This window comes from Microcaecilia unicolor, chromosome 2 (assembly GCF_901765095.1).
Source record: "Microcaecilia unicolor chromosome 2, aMicUni1.1, whole genome shotgun sequence".
NCBI lineage: Eukaryota > Metazoa > Chordata > Amphibia > Gymnophiona > Siphonopidae > Microcaecilia > Microcaecilia unicolor.
Window position 1 is genome coordinate 562,993,750 of NC_044032.1, and position 15,619 is coordinate 563,009,368.

General features: G+C 43.1%; 1 protein-coding gene across 1 annotated transcript in view; it reads left to right on the plus strand.

The window, feature by feature from the left end:
- TUSC3 (tumor suppressor candidate 3) overlaps nt 1-15,619 on the plus strand; it is a 180,313-nt gene that overhangs the window by 106,823 nt on the left and 57,871 nt on the right. Inside the window, exon 7 of the mRNA XM_030191432.1 lies at nt 6,878-6,941. Coding sequence (XP_030047292.1) covers nt 6,878-6,941 — 64 coding nt within the window. The remainder of the gene's footprint in view (nt 1-6,877; nt 6,942-15,619) is intronic.

Consider the following 15,619-nt stretch of genomic DNA (forward strand, 5'->3'; position numbering starts at 1 on the left):
GTAAAAATATTCAAACAACGATACAGTGTGAACACAATACACAAAATATTTTAATAGACATCATAGGGTGTAAGCAAAGATAGAACATATAGATAGATAAGATAGAGTAACTGGAGAAAGAAAATAAAGGACTAGTTAAAGAGAGTTGTAAATGAGGTCAGAAAGGTACTTGAACATTATCTTGGCTAAAGTAGGAGTGCATAATCATGTCCTGCTATAATATGTTACACTTGAACTTTATTCTACCACTACATCACTTTCGGCTTTATTTTCGAAAGTGATGGGCGCCCATATTTCGACCTAAATCAGGAGATGGGCGCCTTTCTCCAGTGGGCGCCCAAATCGGTATAATTGAAAGCCGATTTTGGGCGCCTCCAACTGCAATCTGTTACGGGAACGAACAAAGTTGACAGGGGCGTGTCGGAGGCGTGGTGAAGGCGGAACTGGGGCGTGTTTATCGGCTGAGCAGAGATGGGCGCCCTCGGCCGATAATGGAAAAAAGAAAGGCGTTTTTAGTGAGAATTTGGGTCACTTTTTCTGGACCCTTTTTTCTCACGAACAAGTCCCCAAAAAGTGCCCCAACTGCTCAGATGACCACCGGAAGGAATAGGGAATGACCTCCCCTGACTCCCCCAGTGGTCACTAACCTCCTCCCACAAAAAAAAAAGAACTTTAAAAACTTTTTTTTTGCCAGCCTGTATGCCAGTCTCAAATGTCATACCCAGCTCTATCAAAGCAGTGTGCAGGTCCCTGGAGCAGTTGTTAGTGGGTGCAGTGGACTTCACCCAGGTGGACCCAGGCCCATCCCCCCCCACCTGTTACACTTGTGATGGTAAATGGGGGCGCTCCAAACCGCCCCCAAAACCCACTGTACCCACATGTAGGTGCCCCCCTTCAGCCATAAGTGCTATGGTAATGGTGTAGAGTTGTGGGCAGCGGGTTTGGGGGGGATTTGGGGGGCTCAGCACCCAAGGGAAGGGAGCTATGGACTTGGGAGGTATTTTACTTTTTTTTCTTTAATTGTTACAAATGCCCCCTAGGGTGCCCGGTCGGTGTCCTGGCATGTGAGGGGGACCAGTGCACTACGAACCCTGGCCCCTCCCATAACCAAATGCCTTGGATTTGTTCGTTTTTGAGCTGGGCGCCTTTGATTTCCATTATCGCTGAAAAACGAAACTGCCTAGCTCAAATCCGCACACATCCGATGCATTTACCCGGCACAAACCGTATTATCGAAAAAAAAGATGGGCGCCCATTTTTTTTCGAAAATACAGTCTGTCCCCCACCCGTTCTCAGACATAGACGCCCATGGAGATGGGCGTTTGCGTTCGATTATGCCCCTCTAAGTGTACTTATGTGCTCTTTTACCCCTATTTTGGTGCTCAGTTGCTGTTATCTCCTGTTTGTGAAATTAACTTAGGGCTTCCTGTATAGAATTATCCCCATGGTGTTCTTGTCTGTTTCTGTACTTCCTTTATTAATCTTCCTTTTACCCACAAATTCTGTGGAAGTGCTACTAAATCCCTGTCTTCATTGGCAATAGGACTATGAAAGGCCTGTTACAGGCAGCACCAGTGGTGTAGCCAGACACCCAATTTGGGTGGGCCTGAGACTAAAGTGGGCATCAGAAACTCGCCCCTGCTGGCATTCCCAATCCACCACAAGAAACCCCCAGCACATCCCAGGATGCACTAGGCAGGGTGTCGCCATTTTGGGGAGGGGGAGAGGATGAGTGTTAACTGCTCTGATCACATAGGCAGAATACCAGAGAGCTACATCTAAATATAATTTAAATGAGCAGAGCTCATTTAAATGTATTTTAAATGAGCTCTGCGGTATTTCCTGCGCACTTGCACCAGACACCCTCTGATCATCTGCGCTAGGTAAATGCGGGCACTGGATAAATATGGGCAGTATTCTGGCGCTAGTGGCCTCTAGCACCCGCATTTACTTTTGATCATCAGGCTGTCAGTACTTCACTATCATTTTGGGTATATTTGCATAAGTGTATTGTCTCTGGTTTACACTGTTTTAACTGCTACCAAACAATAAATTAGCTTCTGTATTTTTCTACAACATCTGAGCTTTATGTTTTTCTAAGTACTTTGGGTTATAAGAATTTTGATCTGACCTCAGTGGGGCTGCTTATTCTAACCAGAGTGCTACCTTTCATATTTTTTCTTATCTTCCATATGTCTGCTGATTGCCTGACCTCTACTGGAGGCTACACTTATATACTGATGTGATTTGTTGCTACTAATCTGATGAAGGGTGCATAAGTCTTAAAGCTAGTCACCAGTGCATTAAATTTGTCCAATAAAAAAGCATCACCAACAATTTATTTGCTGTCTTTTGTTCCCTTTTACCACTTTGAAATGGATGCACTGACAGATTTTGTTTTGCCCATCTTGTATCATGGGAAAAGTGTTAACCATAAGTACATAAGTAGTGCCATACTGGGAAAGACCAAAGGTCCATCTAGCCCAGCATCCTGTCACCGACAGTGGCCAATCCAGGTCAAGGGCACCTGGCACGCTCCCCAAACGTAAAAACATTCCAGACAAGTTATACCTAAAAATGCGGAATTTTTCCAAGTCCATTTAATAGCGGTCTATGGACTTGTCCTTTAGGAATCTATCTAACCCCTTTTTAAACTCCGTCAAGCTAACCGCCCGTACCACGTTCTCCGGCAACGAATTCCAGAGTCTAATTACACGTTGGGTGAAGAAACATTTTCTCCGATTCGTTTTAAATTTACCACACTGTAGCTTCAACTCATGCCCTCTAGTCCTAGTATTTTTGGATAGCGTGAACAGTCGCTTCACATCCACCCGATCCATTCCACTCATTATTTTATACACTTCTATCATATCTCCCCTCAGCCGTCTCTTCTCCAAGCTGAAAAGCCCTAGCCTTCTCAGCCTCTCTTCATAGGAAAGTCGTCCCATCCCCACTATCATTTTCGTCGCCCTTCGCTGTACCTTTTCCAATTCTACTATATCTTTTTTGAGATACGGAGACCAGTACTGAACACAATACTCCAGGTGCGGTCGCACCATGGAGCGATACAACGGCATTATAACATCCGCACACCTGGACTCCATACCCTTCCTAATAACACCCAACATTCTATTCGCTTTCCTAGCCGCAGCAGCACACTGAGCAGAAGGTTTCAGCGTATCATCGACGACGACATCCAGATCCCTTTCTTGATCCGTAACTCCTAACGCGGAACCTTGCAAGACGTAGCTATAATTCGGGTTCCTCTTACCCACATGCATCACTTTGCACTTGTCAACATTGAACTTCATCTGCCACTTGCACGCCCATATCTGACCCAATGTATATAGTACATTGGCAACACATTTTGGTACAAATTTGTCTTTCCAAAAACATTTCTTGAATCTTGTGGCTGAATGGCAATCTGGACAACAGATCATTTGTACAATACATTTAAGACCTCAGCAAGAAAAGATAGCTAGCCAAAGTTATATGAAAGTTGAGGCAATTGAAATATAGAGATAATTTGAAGTAGGCAAAGATAGTTGAGAGAAAGGAGGACAGGATGCAATTTTCTGCTATATGACATTTCAGTTTAAAAATATTTCTCATGTGTAGTGACATTTGTAGTATTATTTATTATGTTACGTTTAATGTTATTCATAATGTCTCAACAAAACAAGGAAGTGCTGAAGTATGATCCCATGGCAGCAATAACTCTGCAATGTCTGACTTTTGGATGTATAATGAAAAAATAATAAGTGTCTCTTTTAATCTTTTACTGTACATAATTAGGATCTTGCTTATCAAAGATTCTGCTATAGGCATCAAGTAGGGAAAATTATTTTTAAATTGGTTCAGCAGTATCTATGACAAGTTGTAATACTTGTTTTGATCTTCTTATCACAAATAGTAAAAGTTACAGTTTTCCTAGATGTACAAGTATTTTGCACATTTCTATCAAATACAGTGCATTACCCCCCCCCCCCCCGAAATCATTGTACAGATTTTAAATGTTTTATACATGATGATCCCCACCCCCTGACACAAGGGTTAAGAGGTCAAAATATTAACTCTCCCCCCACCTACACACCATTTCCTTACACGCTATCATAAACGAACTCAGTATCCTGACTCAACAACCCTTCACTCTCCTTCCCTAGAGAAAACATCAAGGAACTCAACCCTACCTCGGACACAGTATCAAGGAGCAGTGGTCCAAACTAACCTTAATACCCTGGATCAAAGACTACTACTGGTTTGACTGTCCTCCTGGCTATATATGCAAATCCCCCTCCCATTCTTACTCCTTCCTGTGAAGACCAGTGGAAGATTAAGATAGGAGAAAATATATCTTTCTTCCAACCTACTGCTTTTAACTTTCAAAACTGTACCTTGCACAGGGAACCATGAGTAGTTAGTTGGCACCATTTTGAAGGTCAGTAGAATCAGGGTGGGAGGGAGCCATGCTGTGTCTTGCTCTGATCTTCTACTGACTTTCAGGCAGGGCTTCATTAGACCACTATAATCTCTGAACTGGGGTCAGAGAGATGATGGAAACTGTGAGGGACAGTGAAGCTACTAGGGCCATTGATCCATCATTAATGGGAGGGTGGATATTGGGGAATTTTGTCAGCCATTGAGTATATCGATACTCTGTCTACAAGAGTTACTGTTGAGGCAATTTCTCCAAATGGGTTAGTTTTGTGCATACTATGACAGGAATGAATCTCACACCTAAGCCTGAAGCTAGGGGGTAGGATGGTAAGCTATAGGGGACTGCTACAAGCAGTGTTCATCTGGTCAGTTCGGGCACCTTTTTGAGGCTTGGTCGTGAAAAAAAATGGACCAAGTAAAGTTAACCAAATGCTCATCAGGGATGCCCTTCTTTTTTCCATTATCGGCCAAGGATGCGTATCTCTTAAGCATGCCCCAGTCCCGCCTTCGCTACACCTCCAACATGCCCCCGTGAACTGTGGTCATCCCCCCGACGGACTGCAGTTTAGGGCGCCCAAAATCGACTTTCGATTATGCCAATTTGTGCGACCCTGAGAGAAGGACGCCCATCTCCCGATTTGTGTCAGAAGATGGGCGCCCTTCTCTTTCAAAAATGCCCCTGATAGGGAAACTACTGCTTGCTCTGGGATTGGAAACATGGAATGCTGCTGCTATTTGGGTTTCTGCCAGGTACTTGTGACCTGGATTGGCCTCTGTTGGAAACAGGATACTGAGCTAAATGGACCATTGGTCTGACCCAGTATGACTACTCTTATGTTCATATGAAATTCAAATAACTGAGATATAATATGATGTCAGCTTAATACTAATGAAACACCTAATAACCACGCATTAGAACATTCAAATGACATAGATATGATGCTCATGCTTTTCTACAACACAACTTACCATGTAGCCGAGGTACCAAGTGCAGATATATAGGTGGGGACAAGATGGGTGGTACAGAGTCAGTTGGGATAAATAGATGGGTGGCTAAACTCAAGGCAAGTTCTTTGTACAATTAAAGAAGATATAAGGAACTGGTCTAAGTTGCAGTGTGTGTAGCTAGCTAGTCCAGGTAGAGAATGAGTGGATATGTCCTAAAGTACAAATCTTCTGGTAAGAACTACTGGATCAATGGAAGCAAACCAAGCAAGTCTCCTATCCTTTCACTGCAGGTTGTTATTTGTTGCTTTTTAAGCCACCTAGTGCAAAGAAAGACGTACATAAACTGGCAGCGCAACTTTTTACCGCTGGCAAGTTCATGCTGGCAAAATACTGGAAACAAACACACCAACAATGAACATAATACTCTCTAAGTGTTGCTTTATTTGTTTGATGTCTAAATTGACAGTTGAAAAACGCATTGCATTCTTTCACAAAGTATGACCGAACACTGACTAAATGTCACCCATATTATTCTGGAACATTATTACAAACCTAGTTTCTATTCAAGGGTATTGCTTTGCTTATAATACTGTTGGGGGAAGGGGGAGTGGATGGAGGGATGGGGCAGGGGTTTTAAAGGCTAAGCTGTTGCTGTACTGTATGGTGTATTTGGACAGGCTGTTTCATTTGTAAGTCTGTTTCATTAAAAACAACTTAAAATGGGACTTTAAACATATTAGTTAGCTGGCAGCGCAAACTGCACAAATAGTTTAACTTGAAATGTCTAACTTAGTTCATGTTATACAAGTATATTTAACAGTGCCACCTAAATGGATAGCGCCACTGAATACAAGTACAATTGAAAACATCTAGGTTAAATATTTCAAACTATACCAGTGTCGGCCTTTATGAGGGCAGGTCTATAAAGTATCAAGCAGGTGCCTTTGTGGAGTCTGTTCTATAAAGTAAAGTAGGTACCTACTTTATAAAATACTAGTGTAACTGAGTATATGTGTGCATATGTCTTTAGGTGCAATCACGTATGCCAGCCATAGAGCTGGCATAAATACTCCTGCCTAGGTTACGGAGATACGCATACCACTTATCCTATTCTATAAGTTGCACTCATTAGTGTATGCCTACCTAATTTCATCCAGACTTTGTCCATGTGAATGCCCACCTGTATAGTATGCACCATTGAACATAGGCGCATACTTACAGAATAGCATGTTGCCAAATTATTGTTATTTGTGTGCATATGTGTTCATATATGTGCATAAATTACTCGAATGCCAGCATTTACATGCATGCTTGCTGCCTGAATCTACATGGCTCCTTATAGAATTATATTCTATATGTTTTGTTTCTTTTTTATTTTGCCTAGAGAAATTTACAGTTTTCATGATTCTCAATTGCTATTTTAGTAAACTAACATAAGTCTAGATTTGTTGATATTAGTAATTAATCTTTGATGTATTTTCTTATTTTGCAGAGCTACATACATGGAAGCAGCCAGGCTCAGTTTGTTGCAGAATCACATATCATACTATTACTGAGTATCCTTTATATTGATGGTTCTGTAAACCTCAGGCCATAGTTTTTCAGAAAATATTCCTCTCTGAAATAAGTGTCCTATATTACTTACACGCTGTAAACTGTTTTCAGAAATGTATGATTAAACTGCATGTTTTTTGCAGTTAAAGATGTATAATGCCAAATGTGTAAAAAAAAAAGTATCAAATTTGAAAGTGCACAGAAAATATTCGTTGCCTCTGTAAGTTGTATTTGTTTGGAATTCCTGCTGTATACTGCTTTCTAAGCATACTTTGATTATGTTCCCAAAAGGAACAAGGAGACCAATGATGAGAAGTAGAGAGAGATTACAGCAAAAGGTGGGTTGAGAAATGAAGATGATTATTTTAGAAGCTCTATTCTTGATTTGGATGTCTGAAAAACGGCATCTAGATATCCTTATTTCATGACCATCCAAATCCCAATTTTACAAAGGCGGGATATGGATATCTAATACTACAGTATATTAATATGGCAAGGGGGCATGGTTTGTGTCTGTTTTGGATGGGACTAGGGAGAGCTCAAAATATGGACTTCCAACTCTAATTACAGAAGGGGAAGGGACGTCCCAAATCAAAAATAAGGACATTCGCATTTAGACCTGGCACTTGTGATGTCCAAGTTACAGGAAAGTGCTCTGATTAAGCAGCTGTCTAGTGGAGTAATTAAGGTATGATGCCTCCTTAATCTCCCAGTGGTTGCTGTCCCCCTCCCTCTCCCCTGAATGTGAAGCTGGCAAGGGATACCAGACTGTATGGCAGCTTCAAATATTATAGACATTCTTAACCGAATAGCATAAAGATCTTAGGAGTAGCCTAATGTTTAGTGCAGTAGACTGGGAACCAAGGGACTCTGGATCAAATCAAACTTCAGCTTTTTTATTTTTTAAATTTCTGAGCCTTCCAGGGACAGAAAAATACTTACTGTAGCTGAATATATAAGACAGGCCTGAAGGCTATTGAAGTGGTGTACATTCAGGTAAAGTAGGTATTTTTCTGTTCCTGGAGGGCTCACAATTAAAAAAAAAAGATGAAGTGGGATTTGAACCTAGGTTCCCTGACTCACAATCCACTGCTCCATTAGGCTACCCCTCTGGTCTGCATTGACCTCTGTGTGGCCATTTTATAAGATAGACATTCTTATGCTGCCACGCACACATATATCCATGTCTCTTGTTTTCCCCCATTCATAATTTGGACAATTCAGTTTGTAAATAGGTGTTCATGCTGGACATTTCCAGTATATGGACATCCATCTCACATATATTTTAGAACAGGCTATATCCTGTTCTAAAATGCATGTGTGAAGGACATCTATTTGTGACGTTCTGACTTGAACATCCATTTTCTCAGTTGGACATCGTTTCTGAAATGCGGCTCTGAGTTTCAGGGCCTAGGCCAGAGTATGAGGGAGAGGCTAGGACCAGGGCAGTAAGATCCAGATAGGCAGAGGAGGAGGAAGAGGTAATTTTGGGCCAGGTTGAGATGGCAGGCAGAGTGTGAGCAGGAACCAGGACTACAAACAGATGACAGCCAAATAATACAACAGGAACCAAGAAGAGAAGGTAGATTGTACAATAGGTAAATTGCAGCAGGTATGAAGTAGGTAGCAACAGTGAAAAGCAGAGTTGGATTCAAGTGAAGTGCAAGATAAGCACTGTTCCCTAAGCTGAGTGGGTGTCCTCCAATTGCATTGCTACCAGTAGGGGGGTGGTACTTCAGTATTGTGTTTTTAATTGCTAGGGACAGACAGGTTCCCTGAAGTCCTGCAGAACTTACCTGTCCCTAGCGATTGAAAATGTGATAGTGAAACAGCACCCTCCACTGACAGGATTGTAGATGGAGGACTCCCGCTCAGCACAGTGAGGACAGGCCCATTGAATTATCCGATAGACCAACAGGGTGTGTTGAGCTGTCTTACTTACATATGGTGGATGCACCCCTTACTGGTCCAGTGGGTTTCAGCCTCTGGGTGCATGGACCTCCTTCCACTGTCTTCTCAAAGGCTCTAGGGCAGCCATCCCCAACCCAGTACTAGGGACATACCTAGTCCCATCAGGTTTTCAGGATATGCACAGTAAATATGCATGAGATAGATTTGCATACTTTGCCTCAATTGCATGCTAATCTAATTCATGAATATTCTTTGTGGATATCCTGAAAGCCCAGTGGGAGTGTGCCACGAGGACTGGGTTGGGAATGACTGCTCTAGAGTCTGGATGAAGGCTGTGCAGAAACTGTTTGATCACCTGTGCTCCTGAAATGTGGGAAAAGTGGTAGTGTGAAAGAGAGCTAGTGAACATTGGAAGATAGGGTCAAAAATGCATTCATAAAGTCAGGTAGAAGGAATATGTTTCTTGGATTTATTTGAAGGGATAGTACTATACTAGAAGTAATTTGAGGAGGTGTGATAGCCTCAGCCCGAGCACACCCTTGAAGCTGCTGTAGCCTCACTGGGGTTGAAGTCTATATGAAGGGTCCTAGTTGGCTCTTCAGACCTTTTTATTGTTCCTCACATCTATCTGAGTAACTCTGCTTTTTCTTCTTTCCATTCTGCTGGCCTGTGTTTTTCTGACTAGGCTGTCTTCCTTATTCAAGAATGACTCCAATTTCAGCCAGGCATGCCCAACCAAGAAAATAAATCTTAAACACCAAAAGAAAAGAAGGCCCCATGTTTTCCCAAGGATCCAAGCCTACTTGCTTTAGAAAGTGCTGTTGTGGGAGTTTAGTGGACTAGCTACTGATTCTCCCTACTGTCCCCGTGTCATTTTCTACTTTGAAGCCTGTTAATGAACTGTACTGTTATTTATGTTTGAGTGATACAGATGACGATATTTTGATTTTTTGGAAAAACAAGCAAACATGCTGGCCACAACTAGCAAAATTTGCATCAGGGATCCTGTACATTCCTGCTACCAGCACATTTTCTAAGAAGACAACTTCTATTGCAGGAAGGACTGTGGAAGACAGGAGAGCTAGACTGAATCCTGAGATTGTTGATGACATCCATAGATTAAAAAAATCATGACAGTGCTTCATAAGGCATATTTTTCCCCCGCTAGGGCATACAGAATGGGTTGTATTTTGTACCCCTGGACATTTTAACAGGGTGGATTAGGATCATTGGTATAGTAGAAGCCAGCTATTCTTTGGGTTGGAAGGTGTGGTAAACCCACGGTGGTTCAGGAGGAAGGGCTCAGGGAGAAGGGCAGAGCAGGTGGATTCTCTCCTCAGGGTCTCAACTACAAACCTCCGGCTCCTGAGGGCAGAAAGGCCACGCCTCCTCAGAGGTACAGGCAACCCAGGATCCCAGGAGGGGAGAAGGACTACCGGCAGCCACCAGGGGAAGCAGGGAGGGAGGGGGAAGGAGAACTACAAGTCCCAGGAGGCTGTTGGGGAAAAGGAGGACGGGAGAATGGAAACTAATGAGGCTGATTAGGAACAGCTGGGGGACATAAGGGGCGAAGAGCTAATAGAATGGGAGGCAGAGCCTGGAGGAGGTGAAGGAGCCCAGGAAAGAGAAGCAGGGGAAAATGAGTCCATGGATATCTGTGCTCTGGCTCAGGTACAAAAGAGGAATTTAAAAGGCTTTATAGCCACTTTGTTGAGCCATTTGAGGGGGGCTTGGGGGAGAGGTTGGCCGCAGCACAGGGAGTGCTGTGCAAGCCAAGTGGCAGGGAAAAGACAGATAACAAGCAGCTCCTTCTGCCTGGGAGAAAGGGGGGGAAGGACTGAGTTGAACTGGAAAGAGGACTTTTTTTTTTTTTTGAGAGTAAAAGAACTGTGTTTCAGGTGCACTGGGAGGGGAGGTAGAAAATCCTAGGTGCAGGCATGCCAACTATAAAAATTGCAGAGACTGGCTGAAGCCTGGGGGAAACCCTGCCTTCATTTAAGGAATGACCCTGGGGGGGGGGGGGGGGGGGTGGAACTCTAAATGGGAGAAATAGAGCAAGTCTCAGTACTGCATAAAGAGAAAAGGGGGGGGGGGGGGAAAGGATTTGTGGAGCTATTCAAGGACTGCATCGAGGCTGTGGAGTGGAACCGAGGAACCCAGCATTCGGGAGTGGAGGAGAGGAGCTGGAGGGGGACCACCGGGGCAGCGTGATGACAAAGGGTAGAGGGTAGTAGTGGGGGGAGGGTAATTATAGTTGCTTATTATTATTTTCTATTTGTGACTTATAAACAACAGTTGCACAGCATATTCTTTTATATACTTTAATAAAAAGATTTAAATATAAAATCATAATTGTTCAAGGTTCAAGGCTTCTGCAGATGAAGACAGAGCCCACAGGGATGGGGCAGGGACGGGGATAGAACCTGCGGAGACAGGGCGGGAATGAAGACAGGGCCCGCAGGGATGGGTTGGAGACAGACAGAACCTGTGGGGATAGAGACAGAACCCACAGGGACAAACTTTGTCCCTGAGTCATTCTGTAGTTCAGGGTTCCTAAACCTGTCCTGGCAATGTCCCAGCGAGTTGTGTTTTCAGAATATCTAAAATTAATATGCATACGATAAATTTGCATATACTGAATGTTAAGTGTGTCTCATGCATATTCATTATGGATTTGGGGAAAATTCCATAGACTTTGTTGACATTGTTACATATTTGGGAAGCCCTGCATTAGTGTAAAACGTTTAGTAATTCCTCCCACCACTGTGAATCCAAATAAAGGAGGACATTATGGTACTGCCTGTCCTCCTCAATCCCCCTCATCCAAAAATTTCACTGATGCATGTACAGAATCAGTGCTAGGGGCAATTTTCAGTATGTCCCCATTGGAACAAGGATCACGCATACTTCTTACCCTTAGGCTGTACACACAATTTCAAAGCAAAAATACTTACATACTATTGCTTTGACAGTTGCAACAGTTTTTTTTTCCTGGTGAAGTTTTCAAAGGGAATACATTCTAGTATTCTCCCACTGAGAGTATGTGCAAAGTTTGCAATAAAAGTATTCACAAGTTTTGCTTCTATCAAGAAATAAAACATTAAAAAAGTGGTTCTTCTGTAGGTTACTGAATGTGCATGCAAGTGGTTTGTAGAGAGTTATATTTTATTCATTCATCTTTCAAATGAACTGTGGAACTTTTTAAAAATGCTATGTCAAGGGCAGTGGCTGAATGGAAAAATAATTATGTGAAATCTAAACTGTAATAAATAAATTCCAAACAAAGTGGCGATAAAGAACATGATCTGACTGAATAAACTGTGATGATCACTCAGCCACTGAATGAAATGAAAAGTCAACAGTTGCTATAAATATGCAATAATGAAAACTAATAGGCAACTAGAAAAACAGTTGAAATGTAATGATTTGGGCATAAAATAATAGACACAATCCCCCCCCCCCCCCCCCCCCAATATTCAAAGCTATTTAACTGGCCAGACCCGGCCGCCAACTGGTTAAATAGCATATCGGCACCTAACCGCGGATATTCAGCGGGAGATAACCAGTTATATCCTGCTAAATATCCACGACTAGCCACTAACTGGCTATATAGTGTGACATAGCCGGTTAGGGGCAGATGTTCAGCACTTAACTGGCTATGTTCAGTGGTTAAAATAGGCCACGTAAATAGCAGGCCTATCTTTAACCAGTAAAACGTTAGTGTGTGTGTGTGTGTATATATATATATATATATATATACAGTGGGGGAAATAAGTATTTGATCCCTTGCTGATTTTGTAAGTTTGCCCACTGACAAAGACATGAGCAGCCCATAATTGAAGGGTAGGTTATTGGTAACAGTGAGAGATAGCACATCACAAATTAAATCCGGAAAATCACATTGTGGAAAGTATATGAATTTATTTGCATTCTGCAGAGGGAAATAAGTATTTGATCCCCCACCAACCAGTAAGAGATCTGGCCCCTACAGACCAGGTAGATGCTCCAAATCAACTCGTTACCTGCATGACAGACAGCTGTCGGCAATGGTCACCTGTATGAAAGACACCTGTCCACAGACTCAGTGAATCAGTCAGACTCTAACCTCTACAAAATGGCCAAGAGCAAGGAGCTGTCTAAGGATGTCAGGGACAAGATCATACACCTGCACAAGGCTGGAATGGGCTACAAAACCATCAGTAAGACGCTGGGCGAGAAGGAGACAACTGTTGGTGCCATAGTAAGAAAATGGAAGAAGTACAAAATGACTGTCAATCGACAAAGATCTGGGGCTCCACACAAAATCTCACCTCGTGGGGTATCCTTGATCATGAGGAAGGTTAGAAATCAGCCTACAACTACAAGGGGGGAACTTGTCAATGATCTCAAGGCAGCTGGGACCACTGTCACCACGAAAACCATTGGTAACACATTACGACATAACGGATTGCAATCCTGCAGTGCCCGCAAGGTCCCCCTGCTCCGGAAGGCACATGTGACGGCCCATCTGAAGTTTGCCAGTGAACACCTGGATGATGCCGAGAGTGATTGGGAGAAGGTGCTGTGGTCAGATGAGACAAAAATTGAGCTCTTTGGCATGAACTCAACTCGCCGTGTTTGGAGGAAGAGAAATGCTGCCTATGACCCAAAGAACACCATCCCCACTGTCAAGCATGGAGGTGGAAATGTTATGTTTTGGGGGTGTTTCTCTGCTAAGGGCACAGGACTACTTCACCGCATCAATGGGAGAATGGATGGGGCCATGTACCGTACAATTCTGAGTGACAACCTCCTTCCCTCCGCCAGGGCCTTAAAAATGGGTCGTGGCTGGGTCTTCCAGCACGACAATGACCCAAAACATACAGCCAAGGCAACAAAGGAGTGGCTCAGGAAGAAGCACATTAGGGTCATGGAGTGGCCTAGCCAGTCACCAGACCTTAATCCCATTGAAAACTTATGGAGGGAGCTGAAGCTGCGAGTTGCCAAGCGACAGCCCAGAACTCTTAATGATTTAGAGATGATCTGCAAAGAGGAGTGGACCAAAATTCCTCCTGACATGTGTGCAAACCTCATCATCAACTACAGAAGACGTCTGACCGCTGTGCTTGCCAACAAGGGTTTTGCCACCAAGTATTAGGTCTTGTTTGCCAGAGGGATCAAATACTTATTTCCCTCTGCAGAATGCAAATAAATTCATATACTTTCCACAATGTGAATTTCCGGATTTAATTTGTGATGTGCTATCTCTCACTGTTACCAATAACCTACCCTTCAATTATGGGCTGCTCATGTCTTTGTCAGTGGGCAAACTTACAAAATCAGCAAGGGATCAAATACTTATTTCCCCCACTGTATATATATATATATATAATGTGTGTGTGTGTGACCTTGATTTGTCCATGCTATTTTCAGGTCACAGACTGTAGAAGTCTGCCCAGCACTAGCTTTGCTTCCCAATTACTTGTGTTGCCACTCAATCTCCGCTAAGCTTCTGTGGATCCATTCATTCTGAACAGGATTACTTTGTGTTCATGCCACACATTTTTGAATTCCGTTACCGTTTTCATCTCCATCACCTTCTTTGGGAGGGCATTCCAAGTACCCACCACCCTCTCCAGGAAAAAAAACTTTCTGACACATATTTCCTGAGTCTGCCCCCCTTCAACCTCAATTCATGTCCTCTAGTTCTACTGCCTTCCCATCTCTGGAAAAGGTTTGTTTGCGGATTAATATCTTTCAAATATTTGAACGTCTATATCATATCACCCCTGTTTCTACTTTCCTCCAGGGTATACGTGTTCAGGTCGGTAAGTCTCTCCTCGTACATTTTGTAACGCAAATCCCATACCATCTTTGTAGCTTTTCTTTGCACTGCTTCAAGTCTTTTTACATCCTTAGCAAGATATGGCCTCCAAAACTGAATACAATACTCCAGGTGGAGCCTCACCAACGAATTGTACAGGGGCATCAACACCTCCTTCTGCTGGTTACACCTCTCTCTATACAGCCTAGCATCCTTCTGGCTACGGCCACCGCCTTGTCACACTGTTTCGTTGCCTTCAGATCCTCAGATACTATCACCCCAAGATCCCTTTCCCTTTCTGTGCATATCAGACTCTCACCACCTAACACACACGTCTCCTATGGATTTCTACTCCCTAAGTGCATAGTAACATAGTAAATGACGGCAGATAAAGACCTAAACGGCCCATCCAGTCTGCCCAACAAGATAAACTCATTTTACATGGTATGTAATACTTTATATGTATATCCAAGTTTGATTTGTCCCTGCCTTTCTCAGGGCACAGACCATAGAAGTCCGCCCTGCACCAGTTTTATTCTCCAAATACCGGCCACCCAATGTCCACTAAGATTCCACAGATCCATTTCTTCTAAACAGGATTCCTTTGTGTTTATCCCACGCATGTTTGAATTCCTTTACCGTTTTCATCTCCACCACCTCCCGCGGGAGGGCATTCCATGTATCCACCACCCTCTCCGTGAAAAAATACTTCCTGACATTATTCCTGAGTCTGCCCCCCTGCAACTTCAATTCATGTCCTCTAGTTCTACCACCTTCCCGTCTCCGGAAAAGGTTCGTATGCGGATTAATACCTTTCAAATATTTGAACGTGATCACTTTGCACTTCTTTGCATTGAATTTTAATTGCCAAACATTAGACCATTCTAGCTTCTGCAGATCCTTTTTTTCCCACTCCCTCCGGGGTGCCCACTCAGTTTCAAATCTTGGTATCATCCACAAAAAGGC